Source organism: Myotis myotis, unplaced genomic scaffold (assembly GCF_014108235.1).
Source record: "Myotis myotis isolate mMyoMyo1 unplaced genomic scaffold, mMyoMyo1.p scaffold_m19_p_1, whole genome shotgun sequence".
NCBI lineage: Eukaryota > Metazoa > Chordata > Mammalia > Chiroptera > Vespertilionidae > Myotis > Myotis myotis.
Window position 1 is genome coordinate 216,937,406 of NW_023416313.1, and position 10,504 is coordinate 216,947,909.

The 10,504-nt window shown below is 44.1% G+C and overlaps 1 protein-coding gene across 1 annotated transcript; it reads right to left on the bottom strand.

Annotated features, from left to right (window-relative positions):
• Positions 1–5,578: 5,578 nt before the first annotated feature.
• On the bottom strand, positions 5,579–10,486 carry NDUFB1 (NADH:ubiquinone oxidoreductase subunit B1). Its single transcript, XM_036315784.1, has 3 exons — positions 10,333–10,486; positions 6,831–6,975; positions 5,579–5,686 (listed from the first exon to the last, which is right to left on the bottom strand). Exons 1-3 carry the CDS (start codon positions 10,424–10,426, stop codon positions 5,650–5,652), a joined length of 276 nt encoding a protein of 91 aa, XP_036171677.1. The 5' UTR covers positions 10,427–10,486; the 3' UTR covers positions 5,579–5,649.
• Between the last annotated feature and the right edge of the window lie 18 nt (positions 10,487–10,504).

The following is a 10,504-nucleotide window of genomic DNA, read 5'->3' on the forward strand; positions in this document are numbered from 1 at the left end:
CCCCGCCCCGGCCCCACCCCTCCGCCCACCCGGCTCCGCCCCACCTGGCCCGCCCCTGGTCACGTGTTTCGCGCGGACCAATCACACCCGAGGATGAGAGTCACGTGGAGAGAAGAGCGAGTGAAAGCCCGGCGGTAAACGCAGAGACACGTGACCTATGTAACGCGTCCTCCTATCCACTGTTAGCTGGCAGGCTGGGCGGGGGGGGGGCCGGGGGGAGGGTGTCTGCAGCGCCGCCTGCCGTCTGGAGGATCTTCTCCACTTTCCACCCATTGCTATGGATTCTTAAGGACCTCCCGGGTTCTATGTTCTTTTTGTTTTCCACTATACTTTGTACTTTCTACATATCATATCTGATTATAATTATTTAATATGTTTCTCTATCGCCATTGAAAGCCTCATTAAGAAACAGGCATCGCCCAGCAGGTGTGGCTTAGTGGTTGAGTATGGACCTATGAACCAGGAGATTACCAGTTGGATTCTCTATCAGGGCACTTGCCCTGGTTGTGGACTTCCTCCCCAGTGTGGGCATGTAGGAGGCAGCCGATCAGTGATTCTCCTTCATCATTGTTGTTTCTCTCTCTCTCCCCCTCTCTCCCTTCCTCTCTGAAATCAATAAATAAATACATTTAAAAAAAAAGAAACAGGCATCATTGCCTCCCCGAATACCTAGCACTTATGTAAAAATGATAGTTAATATTTATACAGATATGGGGCTGACTGGAGGGTAGGCAATTTTCTAAGAGCTTTGCATATATTAATAAATTTACTACGGCAACGTTTGATGCAGGTGCTAGTATCCCTATTTTACACATGAGGAAACTGAGGCACAGAGAGGATATGAACAGCACAGTGTCCAAGGTTCTGGGCTGGGGTCCAAATCCAGACAGACACCTTGTTATTAGTGTTATGTGTTCAGGCCCTGAAGAGGAAGTGTCAGTAGAGGGATCTGAGAGTGACCCTAGTAAAGTTAGGGTTGGGGGTCAGAAGAGTTTGATGAGGCTGGTGGTGTAGAATAGGAGATCTTGCACCTTGAAGCCAGGTTACGTGGTTATGTTGAATAATGGATATATATATATATATAATCTGGAGTGCAGGAGGCTGGTTCGGCTGTGGAATAGGGAGTTGTTGACATAGAAAAGGCGACTGACAGCACAGGTGTGAATAAAATCACCAGTGGGGAAAAGGAAGAGACTAAGAAAAGGATCTAGAGTAGAGTCCCGAGAGTAGAGAAGTACTAGGAGGAAATGCAGGAGCATGTAATATTATGAGAGCCCTGAAAAGGGAATGTTCTAGGGAGCAGCCATGTTGCTGCCAATAGGTCCTGCAACATAAGGACAAGGGCCCGCTACATTTTGCTGCTATGGAGACCACTGGTAACGTTGGTGAGCGCGGGTTCAGAGGAACAGAAGGAGCAGTGGGAGGTAAGGCAATGGAGGCTGCTAGTGAGGCCCAGGTGCTCAGGGGAGGAATCGGTCACCACTTATTCCACGTCTCTCCTTGCAGTCCACCATCCAGTACGGTGTTGGGGAAACAGTCTGTGTTCTTAAGGAATTGTGGCTCAACTGGGGAAAGAAATCATGGTCTCATGAAATGAAAACATATGCAAAACATTTTTTCTTATTTTCTTTCCGTGTAGAGAAACATGTATTGTGTGTGTTGTGTAGGTGTGTGCATATAGATATTACAAATTTCTGGAAGAATATACAGGAAACCCAGAGGTTAACCTGTTTGAGATGGAAAAGGAACTAGGTAAATAGGAGACAAGGGTAGGATAGAGATTTTTCACTGTATACAGTTTTATTCTTTTTTATTAAAGATTTCAAAATTGATTTTTAGAGAGAAAGAAAGGGGAAGAGGGAGAAAGAGAGAGGGGGTGGAGAGGGAGAAAGAGAGAGAAACATCAATGTTGATCGGCTTGCCTCCTGCACACCCCTACTGGGGATCAAGACCACAACCATGGCCTGTACCCTGACCAGGAAACAAACTGGCAATCTTTCCATGCACAGGATGATGCCCAACCAACTGGGACATACTGGGCCCGGCTACAGTTTTATTCTTGATTTAACTATATTAGTGTATTATTGAGAAAAAATTCGATTGTATTCATGTCCTATGACTGCTGTAGCAAATTATCACCAACCTGGGGACTTAAAACAACAGAAATTATCTGACTATTCTTAAGGCCAGATGTCTGAACCCTAAGTGTCAGCAAGGCCACATTCCCAAATATCTAGGGGAGAATTCCTTGCTTTCAGGTGGCTTCTGGCATTAGTTGGCTGTGGCCACATAGCTCCAATCTCTACCAGTGTCTTCACGTGGCCTTCTTTCTCCTGTGTCTCTTCTGTGTCCTCTCCTCTTATTGGATTTAGGTACCAACTGAATCCATGGTGATTTCATATTGAGATCTTTAACTAATTAAATTGGCAAAGACTCTATTTCCAAATAAGGTCTTTGGTTCTGGGTGGACTTGAATTTTGGAAGTGCATGACTCAACTTTCTACAGTGGTTGCTTGCTAGGATATATGCTACCCAAAGGACCTTATTGTTTTGTTCACTGTTAAATCCTTATAACCTAGAACACTTCTTGACAATATTTAGTAACTAGAGGCCTGTGTGCATGGGTAGGGTCCCTAGGCCTGGCCGGTGACCAGGGCTGATCTGCGGGGCGACCAGTGAGGCCATCAGGGGGCCCCTGCTGGCACCCGCCTTGACTGGCCTGAGGCCTGCGGGCAGCTCCTGCATTGAGTATCTGCCCACGGTGGTCAGTGCACGTCATAGTGACCGGTGAGTCCACCGGTCATTTCACTGCTTGGTGGATTTGCATATTAGGCTTTTATTATATACTAGAGGCCCAGTGCACAAATTCATGCACCAGTGGGGTCCCTGGGCCTGGCCCGTGGGATCAGGCTGAAACTGGCTCTCTGACATCCCCCAAGGGGTCCCGGATTGCAAGAGGGTGCCGGCCAGGCCGAGGGACCCCACCAGTGCACGATGGGGCTGTAGAGAGACGCAGGAGGTTGGCCAGCCAGGGAAGGCCCATGGGAGGGCTCCAGGGCATCTGGCCTGTCTTGCTCAGTCACGATTGGCCAGACCCCAGCAGCAAGCTAACCTACCAGTCAGAGCATCTACCCCCTGGTGGTCAGTGCATGTCATAGCGAGCTGTTGAGCGGCCTTAGCATACATTAGCATATTATGCTTTGATTGGTTGAATGGACGACCAGACAACCGGACACTTAGCATATTAGGCTTTTATTATATAGGAGGATGCTGAACTAATACCAGCCATTTCATTAGGCCTTCCTGACCTATTGAGCATGCGATTAATAGCAAGCATCATAAAGTGAAAATATATCCATGCCTGGGAGTCAGAATGCAGGTGCTGGCTTTGCAGGTGCTGGTTTTGGCTTTGTCTCTGAAGCCATGTGTGATTTGGCTATTAGATTTGTTACATTTCCCATTCTGATAACTAATATTTGGCATGTCCTAAACTTTAACTTTGTAAGAGAATGCATATTGTCTTTCAAAACTCAATGACCATACTCTCCAGGAAGTATTCCCTGCTGCCCCACTAATTTAGAAGCCCCTGTCCCTCCTCTGCGCTCCAGTATGTACCTGTCATACATGGTGCTTTTCATACAGTATCATATTTGACTTAATCATACATCTTCACCAATCAATACCCTATCAATGTCTTATTTGACTTTCTGTATTTAGTAGTTGATGTCTTTCAAATGAATTAATGAAGCCGGGTGTCTGGAAATAATTTCTTGATTTCTTTCCAAACTCTTCTACTTCACCCCTTGTTCCAGCCAGTCCTCAAATACTTGCTGTGCATTCACTCCTCATTCCCTCTTCATTGCTACTGCTCAGTTCAAGCCCTCTTGATTTCCTGTGCAGTCCAGTCCAAGCATCTCTGGTCTCCTGCTTTCAGTCTCAATTATGTTCCTAGTGCCGTCAGTGTTCTCTCAGAAATGCAAATTTCACCAGCTTTTCTCTCATTGAACAAATGAAGTGGTACTATGTGTCAAGCTCTGGGATGACAACCATGAGAGACAAATGGTCCCCTTCTCATGGAGCTTATAGAGGGAGGGATCTTTGAATAATTATACAAACTTTACTCTATTAAATATCCTTCAGTGGCTTCCCATTGCTGGCTTAAAAAGCTCTGCGATCTGGACCAACCACCAGTCTGGCTTTATCTCCCTGAATTCCCCCTGCTCTAGTCACATCAACTGTTCCTTTGACCTCCGGAAAGTCCTCAGATGAACAGCCCTTTGTGCCATCACCATACCTGGCACATGCCTGTATTAAAGCATTTGCTACATCATGGTGGGATTATGACTTTACATGCAATTATTAGACTCAGCTTTTCAGGATCAGAGTTTTACTCAATATGTAATCAAGGGCTGGTACAGAACAGTGAATAAATGCATGAATTCTTTTTGACTCATTGGCGCAAGAGTATTACAATAATTCAGCAGGAGAGGTTACAGAGCTAATCAGGAGGGCTCCTAGAGACAGGGTAGACAGAATACATGCACTTCCAGTACTTCCTGTCACCTTGAACAACACAGCTTTTCTCTAACCCACTTCATTAGAACTCTGTTAACAAGTGCCAGTATAGCTGTTGTCTTCAACACTGTACCTTTTAAACTGGCATTTTGTTACTAAAAACCAAATAGCTTAGAAATTTTAACATTTGATATTTTAACATTTATGTGTCAATTTGTATCTTGAGTTCCGACAAGAATCAGTGATAATCAGGGTGTATTACTTCATTGTAATTTTACGTCTATACTCAATCTGAAACTAATTTCTCAAGAAAAGGTAGTTGAACATTAACAGGTGACATATATACCCACTCATGAAACCATCACAATCAAGAACACTTGCCGGGACTGGTTTGGCTCAGTGGATAGAGCGTCAGCCTGGGGACTGAAGGGTCCCAGGTTCGATTCCGGTCAAGGGCATATACCTTGGTTGCGGGCACATCCCCAGTGGGGGGTGTGCAGGAGGCAGCTAATCGATGTTTCTCTCTCATCGATGTTTCTAACTCTATCTCTCTCCTTTCCTCTCTGTAAAAAATCAATATATTTAAAGGAAAAAAAAAAGAACACTAATATACAGTACTATACCCCAGTTTCCATGTGTCGCTTTGTCATTCTTCCTTCCGACCCCTTTCTACGCTGGATTAGTTTGCAGTTTCTCACGTGTTATACACAAGAAATCATTCAGTGTGTGTGCTCTTTTTGTTTGGCTTCTTTTATTCAGGATAATGAACCTGAAATTCATCTCTGTTGTATCAATAGATCATTTCTTTTTATTGCAAATAAAATCTTAGCATCCTCCTTTTAAAGCTCCTTTGAAGCACATGGTTTGAAAATAATTTTCTGAAAAATATCTGAGGAAAAAATTGGCTACATGAATATTACTGTGATCTAAACTAAGTAACAGAAAATTAAATGCTAGTTGTAAAGTTAACATCAATGTACACAAGACACTAATTATTTTGAAAGCTAGTGTACCTATTACTTGAAATGTGAAAGATCACTTCGACATTAAAAGGACCACATTCTAAATTGTTCAGTGTTTTTATTTTTCTGATAATTTAAAAAATGTGAACATTCTGTAATTCAGCCACAGCCTTTACTTCCAGGTAACTTCTTCATTGGGTCTCAATTCTCTGTGTGGAAAGAAAAATGGAAGGAAAAGAAAAAGTATTAAATAAAACTTTTATGAGGGATAAAAGGGAAAGTCAGAACAATATAAATTCAGTATTTTATACTCTATTAAATTAACCCATTTAAAAGATTTTATGTTGAGTCAACATATTCTAGTCTCTCATGATTTTAAACCTTTACTATCTTTTCAATTATATTTTTCCCGATTAAAATGTCATTTCTTTTTTTTAAGTGTATTTTTATTGATTTCAGAGAGGAAGGGAGAGGGAGAGATAGAAACATCAATGATGAGAATCATTGATTGGCTGCCTCCTGCACGCCCCCCACTGGGGACCGAGCCCGCAACCCAGGTATATGCCCCTGACCAGAATCGAACCTGCAACCTTTCAGTCCACAGACCGACACTCTATCCACCAAGCCAAGCCGGCTAGGGCATAAACTGTAATTTCTTAGTCTGTCTTCATATAAAAGCTCAATGAGTTTATTAATTGTTTCTAGACCTTTTCCAGCTCATTTATCTTTCTTGAAATCCTTGACTGTGAACCTCCTCTGCAGTGACTGCGACTACTGCTCAGTTCTCGCCCTCTGAGCTTCCTCCGACCCAGCTGCACATGCAGGGGCAGACTCCCTATCTTGTCACCTCAAACTCCCTGCTGCCAGGGGAGCCATTTCCAGGCACAATGGAACCAGGCGGCTACTAGCTGCCATCTAGTCACTCAACCGCCATGTCTAAAGCTCTCAGGCTGTGCTGCTGAGAACACATCACCAAGCCACAGTCAGCACCATTTATTTCAGCTACACCCCGACTCAAGTAAGATGGTATGTCATCATACATGTGAACGCTGTATATAAAGTAGGCTTTGGGGGGCTGGTTCAATTTCAAGCAGTGTTTCCATATTAAAAAGTACCCCGAATTCCAAAAATCTGAAATAGTCTGTTCATAAGCTGAAGACCTGTTTACATTCCACATGTAATCATACAGTTTTATGCAATCATTAAACAACAAACAAGGCTACAAAATAATATCACTTAGATCTAAGTCCTTGGAGGACGGGGATTACCCCTTCTGTTTATTTTTGTTGTATATGATATTAAGAATACTTCCAAAAGCTGGCTAATTGTTGGTTTAAAAATGCCCAAACTCACCTTTTAAATAACAAACTCTTGTTCCGGAAGGCAGTTAGCTTTTCATCACTCTTTCTGTCTAGATAACATCCAATGACAAATCCCATAGGGACAAGTATATGTACCCAGTGGTCACGCACAAGCTGAATTAAACTCATCCTGAATGCTAAAAAAAATAAAATAAAAAAATTCAGAAATATAACTGACTTTGAAATATCTTTTAAATTGCATCTGAAACAGGAGATAGTCCTGAATATAGGGATATTAAAAGCATAAGCCTCTTGCCCTAGTTGGTGTGGCTTAGTGGATAGACGATAGAGTGTCGGCCTGTGGACTGAGGGTTCCTGCTTGATTCCGGTTAAGGGCACGTACCTTAGTTGAAGGCTCCTCCCTGGCCCGGGCCCTGGTTGGGCTCATGCAGGAGGCAACCAATCGATGTGTTTCTCTCACATAGATGTTTCTCTCTGTCTTTCCCTCTCTCTTCCACTTTCTCTAAGAATCAATGGAAAAATATCCTCTGATGAGAATTAAAAAAAAAAAGCATAAGCCTCTTTAAAATTGCTTGGCATCAGAATGTAGTATACTACTTAAAATCTACTTGATAAAGATTATATAGATGACAATGATTAGCATAGAAATTGTAATGCACTAAAGTCAATTTATTAACCTTTTCCCTAGTGATCTGATGATATAATGCAGTGAAATGGAGAGTATAAATTCTACCTGCAAAAGCTCAGCCAGTGATGCTCAGTGACTGAGCATCAACCTATAAACCAGCAGTCACTGTTCGCTTCCCGGTCAGGGAACATACCGTCAGCATAACTATTATATACTGTTTGTATTTCACCACCAACAAAAAAGTACTTGGGGACGCTCAGCCCATGACCACCTGTGGGCTATCAGCCACTTACTATTGGCATTCTTCCAACGTGGCCAGAAGCTCCTTTTGTCTGGTTCTACTCTGAGCAGATGTGACCATACAAGCCCTGAGGTTCTTGCTGAATAGAGATCTTATGAGAGTCCAGGGAAAGATAGTGGGACTGATAGATAAAAGAATTCTGTACATTTAAAATCCAGAGTTGGATTCAACCACCTCGAAGGAAACCGGATTCCATCCTCAAGAAATGGCAAATCTTAGTCCCAGAGGTATTTCATATTATAATTGAATAGGCTTTGGGAGCAGTAGCACTGAACATATTTTTCCTGTGTATTTTGCTGAGAGTGGGTGACCAGGGAAGACAAAGATTTATGGACATAAAACTGAGCTAGGATGATTTCTTGGAGAATGGACAGGAGAGGGAGCATGGACAGGCTTTTCAGCTCTTGGTCATGGGCCCAAGGCCATATGGGATGGGTAAAGGCGAGTGAGGGCCTGGGACAGGCTCCGATGAGACAAGCCTGGGTTTGGATGCAGAGGGACATCGCCTGGGTGCCCGTGAGGGCACTGTACACACTCGGGTGGGAAAAAGTAAGTTTACAGCTGTGAGTGCCAAACAAAATTTGCTCCTGCATTATTTTTTAAATTACTGCACTATTTTCAGTAATATACTAGTGTACTGAAATGTACTGCATCACGAACAACTGTAAGCCTCCTTTCGCACACCCTGTATTAGTGTCTTCTTTATATGAAAACTCTTAAGAAAAAGTTTGCTCTTGCTTCCGAACTGGGAGTAGCTGTGGTATCCCTGAGAAAAACAACAACAAACAAAACGAGTTGGTTTTTAACTTATGCACTCAAGGAATCAGATAACAGATCAAGCTGTTTTGCCTCCCTCCAGAACAGCGGTTCTCAACCTGTGGGTTACGACACCTTTGGGGGTCGAATGACCCTTTCGCAGGGGTCGCCTAAGACCATCAGAAAACACATATATAATTACATATTGTTTTTGTAATTAATCACTATGCTTTATGTTCAATTTGTAACAATGGAAATACATCCTGCATATCAGATATTTACATTACGATTCATAACAGTAGCAAGATTACAGTTATGAAGTAGCAACGAAAATCATTTTATGGTTGGGGGTCACCACATGAGGAACTGTATTAAAGGGTCGCGGCATTAGGAAGGTTGAGAACCACTGCTCTAGAAAGAGCTGACTTAGCAGTAACTATTTTTAAAAAAATATTTTTATTGATTTCAGAGAGGAAGGGAAAGGAAGAGCAAGAAACATCAATGATGAAGGGGAATCATTGATCCGCCACCTCCTGTACGCCCCCTACTGGGAACCAAGCCCGCGCACCGGGCATGTGCCCTCGACCAGAATCAAACCCGGGACCCTTGAGTCTGCAGGTCCACACTCCATTCACTGAGCCAAACCAGCCAGGGCTGTAAGGCACTGTTCATTTAAAAAAATTTTCTTTATTAAGTTATTACATATGCAATATGTAATATTACATATTACCCACATCACCCCCCCGCAAGGAACTGTTCTTAATGCTTTTCCTAATCACAACTCAAGTAATCCTCACAGCACAAGTTTTCATTAATAAAGGCCCCCAGTGCAGTCGACATATTTTTTTTCAGATGAGGAAATCCAGGGTTAATTGATTTGTCAGAGGTCACAGATGCAGCAAGCGGCAGAGCTGGGCTTAATGGGCAGCCTGCCTCCTGGAGCCAAGCTCTGTATTTGTGCTTCCTGTCTAGTACAGGAAGCACAGAGGTAAACAGTTATATAATTCTTCACTTCCTCTTATGTTCCCTAACTACATATTATTTTTTCTTCGACCCAATTTTCCCCGCTTACCTTCTAAAAAGAAAACTATCTGGTGTGAATTTTTGCATGTCACTCCGAATTCACGTTGGAAAAATAAAGATGGGGACACACACACACACACATAAATATATAAACATATATATATATGTGTGTGTATATATATATATATATATATATATATATATATTTCTACTTTCTAACTGTTCCCCACAGCATTTTATATGTATTGATCAAAAAGTGTCAACTAAGCTGACGATAAAGAGCGCTGGATGCATGGAGAAGCTGAGCTCCTTGAAGTCACCTGTCTTAATGACACATACGCCCAAGAAGCTCAGCACTAAGTAAATATTCCATTTTTAAAACGTGCACATGATCTGCTCCAGAGGGTTTGAGATTTACGAGAGAGAGAGCGCGGGGTTAGCTTCCCATGGCGAGTGACGAGGAAGGCAGACCCGGGACCGGGGGCGCATGAGGCTCCCTCCAGGCTGCAGCCCAGCATCGCGTCCCCGCCGCTTTCCTCTCGGGGCGGCCGGGCGGACCCCGCGTGATCGACAACACGTGCCCAGGGATGACAGCCTCCGAGTCCCTTCCCAACAGCCGCGAGACGGCCTGGGCCCAGCACCTCCCTTTCCCATCTCGCCTCCTCTGATCTGAAGCCCGGGGAGGCCGGGCCGCTCCAGCCCCGGGGAGCCCCAGACTGCGACCCCCCGGACCCCCTCCCCCCAACTCCATCGCCGAGGGCTTTCCCAGGGGCGCACCCTGGCTGCCTGCACAACCGAAGCCCGCGGCGTCGACCCCGAACCCACCTGCGGCCTCGGTGCCAGCCCGACCCCAAGACCAAGGGCAGCGGCGAGTCCAGCCTCCAGCGCCGGCGGAAGCGGCGGCCTTGGGACACGCCATTCGCAGCGCCCGCTCCAGGACGGGGGGGCACGCAATATCACACCTTTTTTCCTTTCAATACTCCACTCTTCTCATATT